We start from the raw sequence: 18334 nt of genomic DNA on the forward strand, positions 1-18334 counted from the left end.
ACATCTCTGAGATTTGTCATGGAAAGTAGAAAAGAGGAGCAGTGCCTGCAACATGGTCTGTGACTGATTTCTCTGCACAGTGAAAAACAAGACACACATAGAGACACCCATAGTGACTACAGAAGGTAGGAAAGATGCTGAGCATCTTTACACAGTATTCAGAGCAGGCCCTGCATTCAAAGAGACACCTGACAAATACAATATATGGTATGTTTAAAACAGAGTCCATTGCTTGTGCTATGTGTGAATGCAAGCTTTTTTCCAGTACTCTCTGGCTTAATATTCTTCCCAGATCTTTCTCACCTGATGTTTAAGTCAACTGGATGCTAGAGGCCTTTAAAAGCCATGTCAGTTCTTTTATTTAGTGTAATCTTGCTATATCCAAAGGAGACAGTATGAACAGAACATTGGTTCACTTCCAATGCTATTGAATGATTGAGCGTGAAAGCCTCTTTTGCCTATTTTTTCATTTTAATTTTTTTCTTAAGGTCCTGCTTTCCAGTGTGTTTTCCCATTCCCGCACACAGTTTTCCCATCCTGTCAGCACTGCCAGTCACTCAGCTGCTGAGCTCCTGCCCAGCGCTGCTCTCTGCACTTTTCGTCACACAGGTGTGGAGAGATTTCTGATCTGACTCACAAATTCTGTGCAACTTTCATATTCCCCTGACAAGCTGGCTGGCTGTCATGCTGCTGCAGGGTGTTTCAAACAGCTGCTCTTTCCAAGGCGTTCTTTGCACCTCCAGCTTAAATTTCCCCCTTCAGTTTTCATCCTTTCCACACCAAAAGACACTGGCAATGAAGCCATGCAGAAATGACTGTACCACTAAAGTATTTCAGATTTTTGCTCATTGAGAAATTATCTGCATGTCCTAGTTGATCATTTATCATACTCAAGTGTGCATTTACTATTCAAGCACTATATCCATATGACTTCTAGATTACCTACCAGCTGATGTTCCCTAGCACATCTAGGCTATGATTTTTTTAGCATTGTCTTGTTTTCTTTTATTTTTAAAATATTTTTGCCTGTCCTGATTAGTTTGCTTAAATATGGTACCTGTTGAAGGACAGCTTCTGCACCCCCCTCTTGGAACTCAACCCCATATTTTGGCAAAATCCGGCCATCTCCTCTTGGTTCCTGAGTGTTGGGAGACTTTTTCTTAGAATTTCAATTAACTCACCCCTTCTGTATCCTCCTTACTATTGTTTTTCTAGCACACTCAATCACAGCTGAAGCAAAGCAACAATAGGTATTGACTACTCAACAAAATTTGGTTTTCCTTCTGAATTAAAACTAATTTGAAGTCCCAGAAAATTTTGAAGCACAAGGTTTTTCTTCAGGAAAGCAAGTGAGATACAAAACTGGGGTAGAACATGCAGAGACTTGGTCACATTTTGCTGAGTGTAAGTATGAGACAAGTCTGAGTTGGTCCCTAGGAACTCAACAGAGAACTGCAATCAACTTTACTTGGCTGTATTTAACTCTGCAACTTGGGATATACTGAAACTCTGTCTTGATTTCATGTCATATAACATCTTCTCACATCTTGGTTTGTCTGGACACCTCTGAAGCAACAAAACTGCAGCTGCTCCCTTGGATGGGATCTATCCTGCAGTCCAGACACAGTCTTAGACAATACTGGAATATTTTTTCTTACATATAAGTTTTCTTACATATAAAAGGAAGATTGCAGCCTCAGGTTTCAAATGCATTTAAAATCTTTGTAAGCCAAAAGTCACATGCCTTTGTCTCCAATCCTAAGCATTTAAGCTGACAGTTATTGAAGGTTATTATTAGTGAAAAGCTAAGGGGAAAAAAAAACCCATCAACAAAATAGTACTGGGAATTTTGATACTTCAAACTCTGATTTTGCAGTTTTATTTGGACAGACTTAGTTTTATCTGAATAGTGCTTAGTTGGCAGCTATAAAGAGGATATTTTTCACAAGGAGCCACAAGGAGAAAAGATAAAGAGAAATGGTTACAAGTTGCACTGACCAAGGTTTTATCAGTTTTATAACCTAAGAAAGATAATTTTTACAATGACAATGATAATTCAGCGAAACAACCTCCCCAGGGACACAGCGGAGTCACCATCACTGACGGTGGTTTTCAAGATGTGACCACACAGGGTATTTTCCAACTTGGGAATTTCTTGGGACCACACTTGGTATTTTCATTCAGGCTCCCTTTTCCACAAGTGGCTGGAGGTCCTTTCCAACCTGGGCTGTTCTCGGATTATACAAAACTACTTACTATGACATCTAGCCCTGAACTTTTACCTACAACTGATTTTGTGATTCTATGACGATTACTGCTTCTCCTCACAGCTGAACCTAAGTCAGGTTACACTTAAACTAGTTTTTCATTTTACTAGTCCTAATCATAATAAGTAATTTGTATACAAAAGGAGGGAGATCAGGTCTGACAGAAATTACTTTTTACTCGTAGCAGGTATTTTCACCTGTTGCATCTTCCCTCCAGACAAACTAAAAGCTTTTTCTGTTCCAGAGGAATAGAGAAAGAAAATCCAAGGTGCCCTTCACACAGGCTGGTGTGAATCAGAATCCTGATAATGAAAGGACAGCTATTTTCTGGCTTATGCAGAGTTTAAAAAAAATTATACATTTCTAACAGGGCACAGTGAATTTTAGAATAGCTTTTCAATATCTCTATCTCCTACATTCTGTGAAAGATAAATAAATTGTATGTTTTATTCTAAATGTATCATGAGAATATATAAAGCGACAAGTTTCTATTAGACTTAGGTCATAACGTGTGCAGTTTTAGGAAAAGGCTTCCAGGATCGCACAATGTTTGTCCAGATAAAACTGCTGCTGCCTGAAATGCATTCTTACAATTTTATCTATGAACTGATTTCCTTTACAAAAGTCGCTTTACATACATTCCTTTACAATCATATTAGGATTCCAACTAAAATATACAAATGGGATTGTTCTGTGAATGGGACATCTGCACTCAGGGTATCCATGGTGAAGCATGTTCAGGTAGTGGAGTAATTTAGCTGGTTACATCACCATGGAAGAGCCTTCATAGCTGAGATGAGAAACTCGTACTTCATAAATTCTGGAACAGTGCTGGCAGCACTTAATTCTTTAAAGTCACCCTTCCACATGAATTTAAATCTGAACAGATTATTGTGCTTTCTGTAGAAAAAACACCTCTGTCCTCTAAAGAGCTTTGCAGAAATTCTGAGTCACAATAACCTTCTTGCCCAGAGTCCCACAAGGGATCAGCACCAGAGATGGGAATAAAGAATCCCAGAATCACAACTGTAACACCTCCTTCAGTGACTGGGGACAGTGCTTCTGCCCAGGGAATCCTAACACATTATTTTACCACTACAAAATCATGCTGAACCAAGAAAACACATGAAGAATAGAAATAAATCACAGAAAGTAGGAAGGAAAAACATTGAACAAAGGTGGCTTTATAATCCTCAGAAGAAGCAACTCAGTAGTTTGATGTCAGCTGACCAATGGACTCGTATGTAACTACTGCAAAATTTACAAGGGTTTAACACAATCAAGTTTGACAAGGTTCTGTGCATCAGCAAAAGCACGATAAGCCATTCCACTGGCCTACTTAGCAACTGCAAGACAATGTAGCTTCGTACATTTCCTTTTACTCTGGGTCTAAACCTACACACTTCTAGTACAGAAAGAGACAAGCTGGTTTTGACAATCTTGCTAAGTTGTGGTACCTTGACTTTATGTCAAATTCCCTAACTCTGTTAAGGCTGTGTGGGCCTGATATTTCTGGGTCTGATAGATTTTAGCCTGTTAGCAGCTGCTAACTTTTTCCCAAGGGAAAATTTCTCAAGAAAGCTTCTTCTCGAAACAATCTTGGCAAACAACTATCCTGTCTCAAAACAATCTTTCTCCAGGTGATGTTTTGCTGTTTCTCTAGTTCCACCAATGGGATTAGAGAGGTGTCGTTCCTATTCAACAATCACGTTAAGTCTGTATCAAAACACCTTATAAAAGGTAGTAAGAATTAGACAATAAAGCTTCTTCTATACTCTTTGCCTTCTGAAATATTTAGAGTCTCTCATCTTTCTTTTGTGCCCTACAACGACAAGGCTGATGGGATAAGGGGAGGTGAAAAAGCTTTTCCTTCTTAAGCAGTTTTTTAACAGGCTTGAAAATGACAGTGACAACTGTGTAAAAAGCTTTCTCACCACTTGATGAGACCACCATGATTTCAGCCTCCTATAGCCTGGTACTTTTCCACCTCTTCTCATCTCACTCCACATGTAGTTGCCACTCATCACCCACCTGCCTTTTCAGCTTACTTGGTACTTGCTTTATAAAACATTGCCAGTGAATGATGAGCAGGCAGAAGACCATTAATACAACTATGCTAGAGGTAGACACCCAGGGGATGGAATCTAAAGGGGCTGAAGTCTTCCTAGCCACAGAGCTCCTGAAGTACGTTGCTTGTAGGCAAAAACCTTTGTGTTTTAGGAGACTCATCCCTGGAGGTGGGACTCAGCTGGGAATTTGGGTAGATGAGGCAGTTTGAAGCCAGGGCTCCTGCCCACAATACATTTTGTAAGTTGTAATGCAAATGGGATGTACCCTACCCTTCGCTGTGTTCACTCTGAGCTTCAGTGGAGACACAGGCACTTTGTCTCTCTGTCTATTTTGTCTGTCTATCTATAGGCACTCTGTCTATTTTGATACTTTTAAAGCCCAGTTTAGATTTTTCACCAGCTTTCCTAAATTAGGACTTTAAGGATCTGCCCCAAGGCTTTGTTGAATTAGGGCTTTTGGTTTCCCATCAAATTCAGTGCAAATGTGCTGTAACCCACTAACCTGACTCAGTCACAGCAGTAGTGTATGATAGTAATCTCCACATTTATTAAACACATGCTCCCTCTGGAGCTGGAGATGATACAGTAACAGCTGTTTTATTCAGGTTTCTCTTTAAGTCATGAGGAAACAAACACAACCTTGTCTCTGGCATAATTCCCAGTGTTCATACCCACTCATGCAATTAAGATATACAAAGATAAACAACTGTTAAGTTCTCCATAACTTTTACAATCCATTCTCCCTCCCATTCTCCCTGTTCTTGCCATCATTATTGTGAGTAAACTAGCACTGAAATCTGACTCAGCAAAGCAAAATTAAGTTTTATTAAAAAAAAAAAAAAAAAAAAAAAAAAGAAAAAGAAAAAAAAAAAGAAAAAGAAAGAGGGTAAATTGAACTGGGGATATCATCTTCCCAAAAGATACAGGGATTAAACATAAGAAATCAGCAGGCCTGGAATGAAGACAGTGAAACAGTGCAAATGCTGGGACACCAGGGTTTGCTCTGACTTTAATGTCAGCCTGGCCTTCCATTACTATAGAATTATTATTTTTCTGTGGATCATAAATCCTTTTTGTCTGCAAGAAATAATAACGCTTCTGGATGGCAAGCCAACCTGTCATTTGAGAAACAAGAACATAAACCCCCATTATAAACTCCAATATGGCTTCTAACCCACACTTGTGGGTAGGAGCACAGAGACACAAACACCCCAAAAACACTGGGACAAGCATAGCACATCTCTGGAAGCTGAAAAAAATCACAGAGCAGCTAACAACTCTAAGGAGGATATCTCTTATTGAAAGACACCATTCCTTTGCCTGCTAAGTGTAAAAAGGGATATATTCCTCCCTCTGCTCAACTCTCAATACCCGAATCCCTTTTTAAACTCTGAAACCACCCCATTACTTGAATGTGCTGGTGAGCTCCAAGGATGTGATCAGCACCAGCTCTGCAGGTGTCTGAGGCAGGTGAGCTGGGCCTGCAGTCAGAGCATCCTTAGGCTTGGTGCTGCTCCCTCCCTTCCAAACTCATCCCAACTCCAGTCATGTCCTAAGCACCCTGCAATGCTTCTCCCTTTTTTCCCAAGGCATTTGAAAACAGGAGGGGAAAAGTGGCAGCAAAGTGCATGAAGAGCCTTGTGTCTGATGGTTTTAGACTAGCTGAGTCCTTAGAGAGATTTTAGGTAATGTCGAGGACACCAGCGTTCTGTGACTGCTCCTGCATTTTACAGAGATAGAAATGCACCCACCCTGCAATGAATGGATCTTACTATGCACAAAGTCAACACACTTGATAAAGGGCTTTGGCAAATCCGTGCCTTCGTGTTTGGATGGCAGTGCTGGCTGCAAGGTGTGCCTTTGCCCACTCCAGCCCTGTTTGCCAAAAGTGGTACAGTCACAATACAGCCCTAGGCACCATTCTGGATAAATATGCTGTTGTATTTTTGTGTTCCAGCAGTTTTTGTGGCAGTATGTACAAGTGAGACCTACGAAAGCAAGTAAATACAGATATTAAAAAAGCCGTTTGCTCTCTCGCCACGCACGTTTACTGTTTGCAGTTCAGTCACCTCTGAGTGACTGAAGTGAAAGGGATCATTTCATCTCAGTTCCTTCTTCCAGCATACCCACCTGATGTATTTCTGTGGGGGATCATGACACTGCAGTTAATGTGTGCATCTAAACTGACGCTTCACTTTTGAAAAGCTGCAAGCCATTTGTTCGTAAAACACACTACAATCCCCACTAGTCTATTTGGTAGTTTGCTTGGTTTTCTTCAGATTTAAAACAATTTTAAGATATTGCTTCAAATTAAACATCCATGTCTTATATGACATTTTCTTTGTGAACAAGTTAGCACAAATATATTTTCCATGCATATTTATTATATGCCCACAGCAGTCAGTGTTCAAATCCACTCCCCTAGTCTTTCTGACAAACTAGGAATTCTCATTGCCATAAAAACACACCCTTTTTCCCCAGTGAAGCTATTTCTTAGAATAAACTTTTGCCTCTAGATTTAGAGTCTCATTTTTCATTTATTTCATTAGTTTCCATTTCAGATAACTAAATTTTTTTTTTTTTTTTAATTACAGCTGGGAATTTTTATAATGTGTAAATTGAAATAACGATTGTAGCACAGTACTCTGCAAGTGCTTTTCATTAAGCCTCCAGCCACTATTCCTTGCTCTGTTGGATATCTTTGTGTTAGGGTTACTTTACAGTGGACAGAAATCTGGACTATTTAGGTTTAAAGAATGACTAAAAACCTATTAGATAACAACCTCAAACATGCACTGGTTGATGTAGCTTATTTGCATATTCTTGTCATAATCAAAATAATAATCATGATTATTACACTAAAAAGTGGTCCTGTCAATACATTCCATAGTTTCATGATTTTGAAAGTCAAAATCACTACTTGTTGTTACAATTCTGTTTAAGCAGACACACAGTGCCAGAAGTACATCTACATTTCTGAAATCCTGCATCGGAGCAAAACTATGACATTTTGCTTTCTTATCAACAGAATGACTAAACTCATGCCCTGAGTTTAAGTATGATTTTCTGGTTAGTATTAGTCACTTAAAAGAGTTCACAAGCATTTGTGTGGCCTGTTGAGATTTACAGTATGCTTACACTGTTGATCACCAGTCTCATCTTGCTACTTTGTCATTCTGTATTGCTTATTGGTAAATGAGTTTGCTAGCGTATATTCCCACTGCTGCCAGGGTCACAGAAGCCTGAATGAACACTGAGAGAGTCCACTTAATTGCAAAGATTTATGGCTATGTTGTTTTCTTTTCTCCCTTTCCACTCAAACTTGTCTTCCGTGTCTGACATCTATAGAAAAGGGAGAGCTGCTTATTCTAGTCCAAAACAGCAGCAGACAAGGATCACAGATCTGCAGGGATTCCTTGCTTCTATTGCTAGTGCATAGGCAACAGAGAAACTGTTTTTTAATCCACCCTAGGACAAGGTACCAAACCAAAGAAAAATCCTGTGTCAATACAGTATCGGCCACGATCAGTCTGCCCGGAAATAATGAGCTACACGTCGGGCAAAACCCCCCGTAAGCTGTGTAATTTAAAGAAGTAACAAGCTGCTCATTTGGATTTAAGATACCATGCTTTCTAAGGTGAAACACAGGTGCACCATTATGCAATAAACAGATTTTTAAGTTCTGGAAACTCAGAAGCAGAAAGTTACCATTTGAAAATCTGTCTCTGCCTGCACAAAGGGTCTGCTGTGCAAACCAAGTATAATTTGTGTGTCAAACCAAAGCCTGTTTCTTTGTCTTATTTATGGCTCTGCTACAAGTTTGGGTAGCAGAGGAATCAATCAATTTCAACCAACCAGTAAAATGACTTTGGGAACTGCAGAGATTAAAAAACTAAAAACCCAACAAACCCCAAACAGTTTCAGCTTTTCTGACAGAACATTGTTACTCTAAAAAGCACTTACCAATGGAGCGATGAATGCAGGTGTGCTGGTTATCACTCAGAAAAAAGCCCTCTTTGCACTGACATTCGTAGCTGCCCATAGTATTTACACAAATCTGCTGGCACCCTCCATTGTTATCCAGACACTCATCAACATCTAGAAGACAGAAGGAAAAAAGAAATTCAAGATAATGTACAGATTCAGAATATAAATCTAGAAGAGCAAGGAACATACAAAAAGGCACACTGTAAATTAAGCTAATGAAGATTACCCAAATCAGTTAATCCTAATTAATCCCTCTAATTATTTTTCCTGCATCCTAGGCTTAAAGTTAACATGAAAAAAACACCCAAAACAAAATCCCTAACAGTGGGGAGAGGAATCCCCCTGTCTTCATGTATTCTGAGCTGCAAATTGATTTCCAATGCACAATGAACATGAACAACCTAAAAAGGCTGTGACCCCATCTGCCAAGCGTGCTGTTGCACTCTGTCATTCCCACTCCACTTGGTAAGACATACTTCAGGTCTACAGTAATTTCTAGCAGGGGTAGCAGGCAAACACAAAGGGCATTACTGGGTGAAAAGAGTCTTTATAGAGTTCTGGTCTTGAACAGAACAGCATGTTTCAATTACTGGAGTCATAACCCCCTACTTTGTCAGTTTGTTTAATGTTGTTTAGTGAAAAGAAGGCTTCTTAAACCTAAATGTTCCATGTCTGTATTGTCGTTTTAATAGGCAAATATATAAAACCACAAAGGCAGCATTAGCTACTGGCTGTTTTGAGGGTCTATCCCCCATCACTTCTCTTTGGCATAACTTTTTATGCTGTAGTGTTTAACAGACACGTATGTATCAGCATTGGGAAACCACTGCCACTATTAGGTATCTGACACACATTCAACTTTGCAATTCTCCTGTTTTGCCCATGAAAAGCGAGTCATATCCACTTTTTGCTTTTTCCCTGTCATCTGAAAATTCCATATTTTCCTTTTTTATGAAGAATCTTGAGCCAGTTATTTCTCAGTACGTGCCAACACGCCGGCAAAGGAGTTGGTGTGTGTTTTGCTTTCATTTTACTTTTGGAAGGGAGAAAAAAACCACAACAAAACAAAATTATCCACAACACTCCAAACCTCAGATTAGCTGGAACAGCTCCTGCAGAAATTAATTCCTCCAGGACTGGCCACAACACACTAAGGTAAACCCAAGCTGCTTTTGCTGGTACTGTTGCAAGCCAGGCCAGGCAGCTCTGAATGCTGGGCTGGCTGTGAGCTCCAGCAGCTTGCTCAGATATTGCTGTTTGTGCTGACTTCATGTGATAGCAGTTGTAGCTCTTTCTCACAGAGAAAAAAAAGCTCTAGGGTAATTACAGCAGCACCCAGGGAAACCGGGCAGTCTCATTCTGTCTTGAACTACAATGCAAGTGTGTAGACAGTCCTCCTTTTTTTTTTTGTTTACCAGGAAATGCTAAGCACTATTAACTCAAATTCTCTGTATCAAAATCATCCCCACCCTCAGTTATTACTCTTTTCCAGATCTGAACATTTCACCACCCCACATCAGAGATTTTGGGAGTGTGTAGGAAAAGGGGAAGCGAAGACTTTCCTTGCCTACCGCTGCACAAGAAGGAAAGAAAATAAGTCATCTTGGTTAGACTATTCCTCTGTCAGTCAGCAGGCCCTGCTGCCCTATCAGTGCCAACCCAAACTTGCTCCTTCAGAACAGCACCCTGGAATGCAGATTCTCCTCTGGAAAATTATCTGAACACTTACTGAAGGAAAAGTCTCAGCTGGGACAGGCACAAACCCCAAATTACGCTACAAAGTATGTGGTCTTCACAGAGCTCTGTTTATGGTAACACAAAGTAACTCAAACAGTTGACTTTCAACTCTGATGAAAAATCTGAAACAAATGCAATGATTTGTAAACACTTTTTTTCTGCTCTTGATAGCAAATGCTAATGATTTACCACTTCCATAAAGAGATCAATTTACCACAAGCCCCAAATCCATATGCTAGAATAAAATTATTACAATCAAAACTCTTTAAAAGCTTTTCTATGAGGAATTTCTTCCAATTGTGTTCAATTACTTGCCTCCAAATTATTTTAACATGCATTTATGAGAAGGACTTGAAGAAAGGAAACAGCTGGGATCTAGGACTACTCCATCTCTGTACTACATGCCTTGCAATGGATCTTGGCCTGATGGTGCAAGATTTAAATGCTTTCTTCTCAGGTCTCAGTCCTACTAGGGTTAGGATTTTTGGAGCACTTTGTGTTACTGCAGTCTTACAGGGCGGAACTGCTTATTATCCACCACACCAATCTACTGGACATGGATGCCAGGAAAATATTTACTGAATTCTTCACTTGGTAAACCTTCTTTGCAATAAAGTCACTTTATGATCAGCCTATCAGTTTATTAATAACCCAGCTGAGAGAACAGCACACAAAAAGTCTTCTGAAGTTATGCAACAGAACTCCATTGACTCCAAGAAGCTCAAACTTTGCTAGGTATGGAAGAGTAATTCCTTAAGGTCTCAGAATTTTTTCAAAGCTCACAAATGAAATACCTGCCCAAGGGCCTATTTCTTTTTTTCACTGTGCAATTCTCATTCAATGCAGCTCGAGTTATCCACCTGAATGTGGAAACATCAGTAGTGCAGCATGAATGAGACTGAATTTTGGACCAGATTTTCCAGAGACTAAGTTCCACATAAACACCAAAAGAAACATCAGATTTTCAATAAAGCTTTTTTAAGCTCCAGTTTTGCTGGCTCTCTACATGTCAAACATGGCTGTTGACTGTTCTGAAAAAACTGAGGGTAGATCCTCAGGAGCTTTAACTGGTGCCAACTCTGTGTCACAGCTTACACCTGCACCCCAGGGTCTAACTCTAGAGATTTGAAAAAAGTCACTTATGGCATAGAATCCTGTCCTTCAAACACTCAAAACACCTACTCTAAGCCCCAACTAAAGCCATATTAAAAACTTTTAAACTGATTGAGCACAAATACAAATCTTTCTTGGTTTATTACTCTATTCTTAATAAAATAATTTTTTTCTCTTCTTTTAGAACAAATAGGCATGTCTTCTTTCATAAACTTTTACACAAAATCAGGTACCACTGGTCATTCAGGACTAGATCGTCCCTCTGAGGATGGCAGCCTCAAGGCAGCAGGGGCAAGACTCCATTCCTTTAAACTGGTGTATGGAAAATCAAATCCATTTCCTAGCCTCCTTATATGACAAAAGTTTCAGCTTGGCCTCCCCACCCAACAGGGTGCTGATTCCTAAAGCACATTATCCAGTGCTTACAGGAGAGCTGAGTCTCAAAACCCCACTGCTGCAGGAGGATTTTAGCAAGTCTTTACAATCCAAACCCGCAAAATTAAGATTCTCACCTGAGCTGAGCTCAGATGGTTATTCCACATGGCCACTCCAACCCTCACCCTCAAAAAGAGGACGAAGAACTAGTAAGAGAGTGAATACATGTCCTGAAGCCATTCTCTGCAGCGCCCATTACAAAGAACTGTCCTGTGATTCTGTTTGCCAAAGACAACTGCTGCTGGAAGCACCTAGAAATAGCTCAGTTTCCACAGCTCTTAGCTACTCTCACCACCACAAATGAACAGCTCAGACGACAACCAGCACAAAAGCAAGAATTGCTGCTACAGAATTTAGACCAGTGGCAAACCCATGTTCGCAGGGAGAGGAGCCCCTGGACTTTGGAGTGGCCAGTCCTCATCAAGGACAACCAGGACCAGGGCAAGAGCCAGTTCAGGGAAAGGCTGGGAAAGGAGAAGGATCTTTCAACAGAGACAGAGAGATAATGGTTGCATAAATGCATACATATATAGCTATATCTATATATCAGAAGCATTATGTAAATGAATGTAGATTTCAATTTGCATAAGACCTCTAGCTTTTTGGCCCACTGCCTTCATATAATCAAACTCGTGTTCTGTACCTTAGTAAGATGAGATCCTCTGTAGAGTGGTAGTGTGGAACAGTATCAAAGGGTAGGAAATATTACAGCTGATAAAGATGAATGCTTTATATATTAAATAAACAAATGTTTTCAGTTTCTCATTTAATTTATCTGATGAGTTTTTCAAATTAACTTCACTGGTGTTTCACCCTGATCTGGCACAGAGCTTCTTGCAGTGTTTGGCCTAAAGAAGCTCTTCCAGCAAAGTGTCCTGGCTGGATACTGTGGAGGGAGAAAGGTCTGCTAAGGGTACCTGAAACCAAAACCATGAGCAGGAAGACACTAAAGTGGAAACACTACACAGGGTCAATGCCAGGAACACTATGTCCACTGTTTTCTTCCTCTCCTGATCCCCTCTTCCTTCCTTCTGACATTTCTCTTTCATGTCAGCATTTTCATAAACACTTAAGCCCCTCAGAAACCTGAGTCTTCAAAATCTCGAAAGCATTGGGGAACCATAGTAAAATGTACTTGCTACAGCATCAAGACTTCTAAAAACAGGTTTTTGACTCATGATCCAGGGACCTGATCCTGCTATTTTTTTTTCCTTTAAGCCACTCTTGGAAACTTTTGGAAGATATCTCCAAGATGCCTATTTTACCAGTGCAGAACATTGTGACAGAGAGATGAAGCACTGATAGCAATACTGCCGACTTTTCTCAAACATTAGCAACAAAATACCACTTAGGATATTTCACATTTGTAAGGGAAAAGGTTAGCAATCACAGGCTTGGAAAATATAAGTGACTGATTCTGGAATTTTAAAATCATTATATTCTGAATATTTCTAGTCAGAAAGCGGGCTGAAAGTCTAATTAACATTAATAAAAACAAAACAAAACAAAACCAAAAAACAAAAAACCATTCCTGGATTTACTACAGTCACAATTATACCAAAATCACACCTCTCAGCATCTCTGACACTGTCCTTGTAGCTGATACTCAGAAGACTGTAAAGATGGGACAGAACCATTGCAGACATGTTCTCCCAGCTTTCAGCTATCACACAGTTATCCTAAATCACCTCCTAGACCATTGTCCTGCTGGATCTTTCTTGTGTGGATTTCTCAAATCTCCAGTGAGCCCAAAACGACGGAGCAATTACTTCTGCAATTCAGTTGAGATTTAATTTTATTGTAAGTTTTATAAAAATGACGTACTCTTGTTTATTTCTAAAATGCTGCTTCATAGTCTGGATGAATGCCTCCAGATTCCATTATTGTGAGAAAGAGTAAATATTCATTCACTACGTGCCTTTTCTGTTTTCTTCTTGATCTTACAAATCTCCCTTAGCCTCGTATTGTCTCTCTCATCTATTCTGAACCCTAAAGCACAGCAACATACAAGTAAGATAATCACAGAAACAATTCCAATTACTTCAGTATATCATGTTTAAAAGAAAATGTGCTCATTTCTAGGAGCTAACCTTTAATGACAGCAGCATTTGGAACACATTCTTCTCACTTCTCTAATCCTCCAAGTACCGTGATGCTCTGTTGGAGTGGGTGTCTTGGAAGATGGGATCTCAAGATACCCATGTAAGCCCAAAGAGCAAATCTGGCATGTAGGAGTGGTATCAGATCAGAGGCTGCAGGCAGGTGAACCTGCTGGAACGCTCCTACAAGCCGTGACATGCTGTGAAGGTAGGGAGGGTGATCCCTTGCAGCAGCTGAGGGGCCATGAAAACAAGAATCACTGCTAACTGAAAGAGCTGCCAAACCATCTCCCTGAGACTGACTTCATATGAGCATGCAGGGAGAAATATCAGAGGCAAGAGACATTGCTACCTATGCACACAGCATTTGTATCTGCAGCAGATCTGAAATCAGACTTCACCAAAAATTTAAAATTTTCACCTGAATTTTCTGTTATTTGCACATGAGGCTAGATTCTGCTTTTTGTCCCCTCCTTTCAGAAACTGAAAAAATCTGGTGAAGAAAAGGAGAAAGAGCACCGCAGCTTTGAATTCGATGCTTCATTCACTCCCACAGCTGCAAAAATATTCACTAGAGCCCTTGGTGAGAAAAAAATGCACCTGCAGAAGATGGATCCTACAGTAGTCAATGTTTGCCGAACTAGACATAAAAAACGCCCCCCAAAAAACCAAGAAGTGCGAAAAACTACCTTTCCCCGAGAAATAAAGCACGTTTGACAGATGGGAAACATAAAAGAAAGCTCTTGGGTGATGAATACTTCAATCATTCTAAAATAATTGATAAATTAATTGATCCCTAGAACCATTCTTTTCTCATGTACAAGGATAGAACACAAAGTGATGGCTGTGATCTGTCCTGAAGAATTTAGCCTTTTAAAGGGCTACAATCACCTATCCACTCCCACCAGCACCCACTGACTGGGCTTCTTGTTTGCCTGCACAACCTGAAAAGGATGCTTCAAATCTTTTCTGCAGCTATTTTGTGACACGCAGTGGAATGTCTTAAACTTCACAGCACACAAACATGGCATAAATGCAGGTGCAAGAGACTTCTTTGCTCTGTACAGCCTAGGAAATGCACGTAAATCACAGTTTAACTCTGCTGCATGTGACTGCTGCCCATTTGCTGAGCTGAAGGGAACAGCCCCACGGATATTGCCTGGATGTTGCATCAAGTTCAACTCACTTGATGCTGTTTATTTATTCCTTCCTTAAACAACAGGGCATCACTCCTGGTCCTCTTAAGACACCAAAACCCTTTTCACAGTTTTTAACATTTCCAAAATAAATGTCCAAGTCCCTGAATGCAACTTCATAGTTGTAACTTCTATCCCTTCACAGGCGGCCCCCTGACAACAGTGCCTAAACACAACTATTTTCCCACTCAATTATCTGTTTGTGTTATCCACTCTTTTGATTCAGATTTTAAGACTATTTTGTATGAATTTGATCACACTTCTTTTCATCTGTGCCACTATAGGGAATGCCAGCAGCCTCCAGCCTGGCATGAAGCTCTTTCTGTTGCAACAGACATACACAGCCCCATCAGTGTAAATTTGCAATTCCCACTGACTTCCAGTTATATGTAGGCACTTCAAGTGGCAAATGCTGGATTAACATTACTCCATAAACTAATGGAGGGAAGCTAATTACAGATACAAACAAGCAGCAGTCCAATCGATTGAAGGAAAAAATTGAGATAAGTAAATTATTTAGTCTATTACCATAATGCTCCTTACTTTGTCTTTTTCCTCAGCATCATTAACTGCTGCAGGCTGAACTGAGCTACCCCTCTTCCAGGATAATTACTGCCTATACCTGCTTCATTTTACATTTACTTATAGACCCTACCAAGATTAGAAAAAATCTGGTTTGGGTTAACTCAAAACTGCTTGTTGTTGTTGTATTGTTATTACTGTTTCAATAATGAAAAAAGATTTAGCTGTAGGTTAAACAAACCATGGAACATGACACGAAAAATGAGACAGTATCTCTGTCCCAAGTTTGTAACATTTTCCAGGTCTATACCACATGAAGTACTTCCTTCTCGAGCTCTGGTAATAAAAGCCTAGAAAATGGCTAGATTAAGGATTTTCATTGTCATCTATCAGTAGCACAGTTGGAGCCTCTCTAGATTCAAATGAATGATTTTAATCTAAGCAGTATCCTGTAGGCTATGAAGTCATTCTCATGCTTCATATGAATAACACTTGAGGTCCATGAAAAGTAGAAGAAATGGGAGAGTCTCAAGCACAACTTTCAAGACAGTGAAATGAGAACTACAGCAGGAGTAGAAAAATACTGGCTTATTCAAGTAAATTGGCTTAGTCAGATACATATCTACTCATTAAACTTTTTGGGAAAAGGGCTGAAAATGTTATGTAAGTGCTGAAATCCTTCCTATAGGTCATATCAAAACAATTATACTTTCCTGAAAGTATCTCCATTGGTGAAAAGTGTTTTATAAACAAAGTTTCTGAATAGTTTCAGAGAATGAATGCTTCCTTTGGCACAAAGTGTTTGGACAAATGGGTATTTTTTGCCACCTGGTAAATGCATTTCCACTCTCCTAAACATGAGCAACACAAACCCCAGTACTTAGAACAAGTATCTTCTCTGATTTCTCTGGACAGAAATACCTGAAACGTATTTAAGATCTTATAGCAAATAGTAATTTTTTTTAATATGGAATGGCCACACTCGCCTACCACTCAACCCAGTTGTGCTGTATCACACAGTACAAAGCTGGACTGGTTGGTTGGAGTTTTTTTGAGTACCTGGGTTTAAGAAAACAGTTGGACACCTGTGCACCAGCTAAGCAGCAGCCACCCATTAGAACATGTAAGCTGCAGTAAGCTGTGTTAGTGCTAAGCAAGTCAAAAAGATGGACTCATCAGACACATTCACCTCTTATAAAGAAAGATCAGCATTGCCCTGAGCTGGGAATTACCAATGAAAAGCAACAGCAGTCAAAAAAACCTGACTTCAGGAACATCATATTTATGTAGAGAAGGCATGAATTTAATAAGTTTGGAGCTTGGTAGTGTAAAGCCAACACAAAGAAAGAACCCACAATAAATCAAAACAAACAACCACCTTAACTCCACCTTCCCTGTAAAATTCACCAGATCTGTATATTCTTTTTGCTGGCACTTGGGAACACATAAATGGTTTTCTGTAAGAGCTATGTAACAGTGTACAATTTTTTAAGAAAAAAACCCTAAGAATTCTTACTTAAGAGTACACTGGAGATCATCCAACCTCTCTGCTCAGGCAGGGTGATCCTAGAACATATTACTCAGGATTGTGTTCACATGGCTTTTGAGGGTCTTTCAAGGAATGATACTCCACACCCTCTCTGGACTTCCAGCGCTCAGTTGCTTGCACAGTAAAGAAGTTTTTCCTCATGTATCTCATGGAACACTTCCTGTGTTCCAGTTTCTGCCCGTTGCCTCTCATCCTGCTGTTTGGCACCACCGAGAAGAACCTGGCTCCCACCTCTCGTCAGGACACCCTCCATGCAGATATTGACAGACATTGGTAAGGTCCTCTCTTGTTCATCTCTTCTCCAGGCTAAATAGGCCCTTCTCCCTCAGCCTCGCCTCATATGAGAGAAGCTCTAGTCCCCTGATCATCTCCATAGCCCTCTGCTGCACCCCATCCAATTGATTCTCGCACATCAATTAATCTGTAAATTACAGGAAGGACGCAGAACTTTCTACGGGCAACTTACCCCACTGAAAGCCTTCTTACCTTTCACCTATATTTGTTATACCTTAAATCAGAGGGAAACTATTTACATGTTAAGGCAAATAGACTGACCATCTACTGACAAATTCTGCAACTTAAAAGCCCTGAGGTCCCACTCAGACACGTATCCGGTGTGAAATGATGAAGTGGACACGTGCTGGAATCTACTCAAAGCAAAATTCAGTCCTAGCCTGGGGTATTCATGTCATTTCAGAGCACAAGAATGAGTATTCACATTCTTTCAATGTGCAGTCATTAATAGCCTGAGCCTGTGGTCCACTCAGGTTTTATAGTTTGGAGGAGTTCCTCAAGTTATTTTTAAAGTGACTAAAACCCAGTCTCTGAGACTTCCCTAACATGTTCATACAGGGAGTTTCAGTTTTTTGTAAGTACTGAATAACACTTGGTGACATATAGCCACTCTCAGGCCTATTTAAGAAAGCACTGCAGTTGTACAGGCAGCAGGATATCCTGACTCGTACCTGTTGTGCACATAGAAGTTTTGATGCACTGGGACCAGAGTGCTTAGCAGCTTATCTAACAAGCCCTACATGATTGGTCACACACTACAAATCTAGTACCCTTAAATCCTTAGTTGGGTCCAGAACCCTTTCATTGCTGTTATACTCGTAATTGTTTATGGAGTTTATGACTAATTTCAGAAGCAGTTTCTGAATTATGCCTTCAAAATAACACAAATAATTAAATAGTTTCTCAACTTTTTCAAACACTTTCGCTCCATCCTATGGCACAATATGGACTCTTTTTTATTTAGTGAAATACATTTTCATTACAGAAACACAGGACAGACAGGGTTGGCAGGAACCCCTGGAGATCATCTAGCCCAATCTAGCCCATCTGCTGAAGCAGAGGCACC

The 18334-nt window shown here is 40.0% G+C and overlaps 1 protein-coding gene across 2 annotated transcripts in view; it reads right to left on the minus strand.

Annotated features, from left to right (window-relative positions):
• Window positions 1–18334, minus strand: part of SCUBE1 (signal peptide, CUB domain and EGF like domain containing 1) — a 190369-nt gene that overhangs the window by 131346 nt on the left and 40689 nt on the right. For both annotated transcript variants that reach the window (XM_040062022.1, XM_040062023.2), the window contains exon 4: window positions 8300–8434. In XM_040062022.1, coding sequence (XP_039917956.1) covers window positions 8300–8434 — 135 coding nt within the window. The remainder of the gene's footprint in view (window positions 1–8299; window positions 8435–18334) is intronic.

This window comes from Hirundo rustica, chromosome 4 (genome assembly GCF_015227805.2).
Source record: "Hirundo rustica isolate bHirRus1 chromosome 4, bHirRus1.pri.v3, whole genome shotgun sequence".
Taxonomy (NCBI): domain Eukaryota; kingdom Metazoa; phylum Chordata; class Aves; order Passeriformes; family Hirundinidae; genus Hirundo; species Hirundo rustica.